This window comes from Carlito syrichta, unplaced genomic scaffold (genome assembly GCF_000164805.1).
Source record: "Carlito syrichta isolate Samal-C Ts95f unplaced genomic scaffold, Tarsius_syrichta-2.0.1 Scaffold192721, whole genome shotgun sequence".
NCBI lineage: Eukaryota > Metazoa > Chordata > Mammalia > Primates > Tarsiidae > Carlito > Carlito syrichta.
The window spans coordinates 5,315-6,290 of NW_007136817.1; the positions used below are offsets into that span (position 1 = coordinate 5,315).

Here is a 976-nt window from a genome sequence, read left to right on the forward strand (position 1 = left end):
CAGCTGCCGCCACCTCTCGGACGTGGGCATCAGGCACCTGGCCGGCATGACGCGCAGCGCGGCCGAGGGCTGCCTGGGCCTGGAGCAGCTCACGCTGCAGGACTGCCAGAAGCTCACGGACCTCTCCCTGAAGCACATCTCCCGGGGGCTGGCGGGCCTGCGGCTGCTGAACCTCAGCTTCTGCGGCGGCATCTCGGACGCCGGCCTCCTGCACCCGTCGCACATGGGCAGCCTGCGTAGCCTCAACCTGCGCTCCTGCGACATCAGCGACACGGGCATCATGCACCTGGCCATGGGCAGCCTGCGCCTCTCGGGGCTGGACGTGTCCTTCTGTGACAAGGTGGGGGACCAGAGCCTGGCGTACATAGCCCAGGGGCTGGACGGCCTCAAGTCGCTGTCCCTGTGCTCCTGCCACATCAGCGACGAAGGCATCAACTTCATGGTGCGGCAGATGCACGGGCTGCGCATGCTCAACATCGGACAGTGTGTGCGCATCACGGACAAGGGCCTGGAGCTGATCGCCGAGCACCTGAGCCAGCTCCCGGGCATAGACCTGTACGGCTGCACCCGCATCACCAAGTGAGGCCTGGAGCGCATCACGCAGCTGCCCTGCCTCAAGGTGCTCAACCTGGGCCTCTGGCAGATGACGGACAGCGAGAAGGTCAGGTGAGGGCGGCGGTGGCGGCGGCTCCCCTCGTCCCGCCCTGTGGGTCCCCGCCCGGCCCCCGCCCCACACTCACTCTGGCACCCATCGTTGCGGCGGACGAGGCGGCCGCCGTGACGGAAGCCTCAGGCTCGTTTCTCGTTCCTCCCGGCCCCTCCCGGCCCCCATTCCATTCTCCGTGCAGCTGGCTTCTGTCGCTGCCCTCGCCCACCTCGCGGCTCCTCTTCCCTGCGGATGGAGAGACTGACTCCGCTGCTTGCCCGCCCGCCCGCTCCCTGCGGGGGGCGGAGGATTGATTCGGCCCCGGTGTCC

The 976-nt window shown here is 68.9% G+C and overlaps 1 protein-coding gene across 1 annotated transcript in view; it reads left to right on the forward strand.

Moving 5' to 3' along the window:
• LOC103253033 (F-box/LRR-repeat protein 14-like) overlaps window positions 1-670 on the forward strand; it is a gene marked incomplete at its 5' end in the record, with an annotated part of 1,988 nt that extends 1,318 nt beyond the window's left edge. Inside the window, 1 exon segment of the mRNA XM_021709364.1 lies at window positions 4-670. Within this exon segment, the coding sequence (XP_021565039.1) occupies window positions 4-670 (667 nt within the window).
• Between the last annotated feature and the right edge of the window lie 306 nt (window positions 671-976).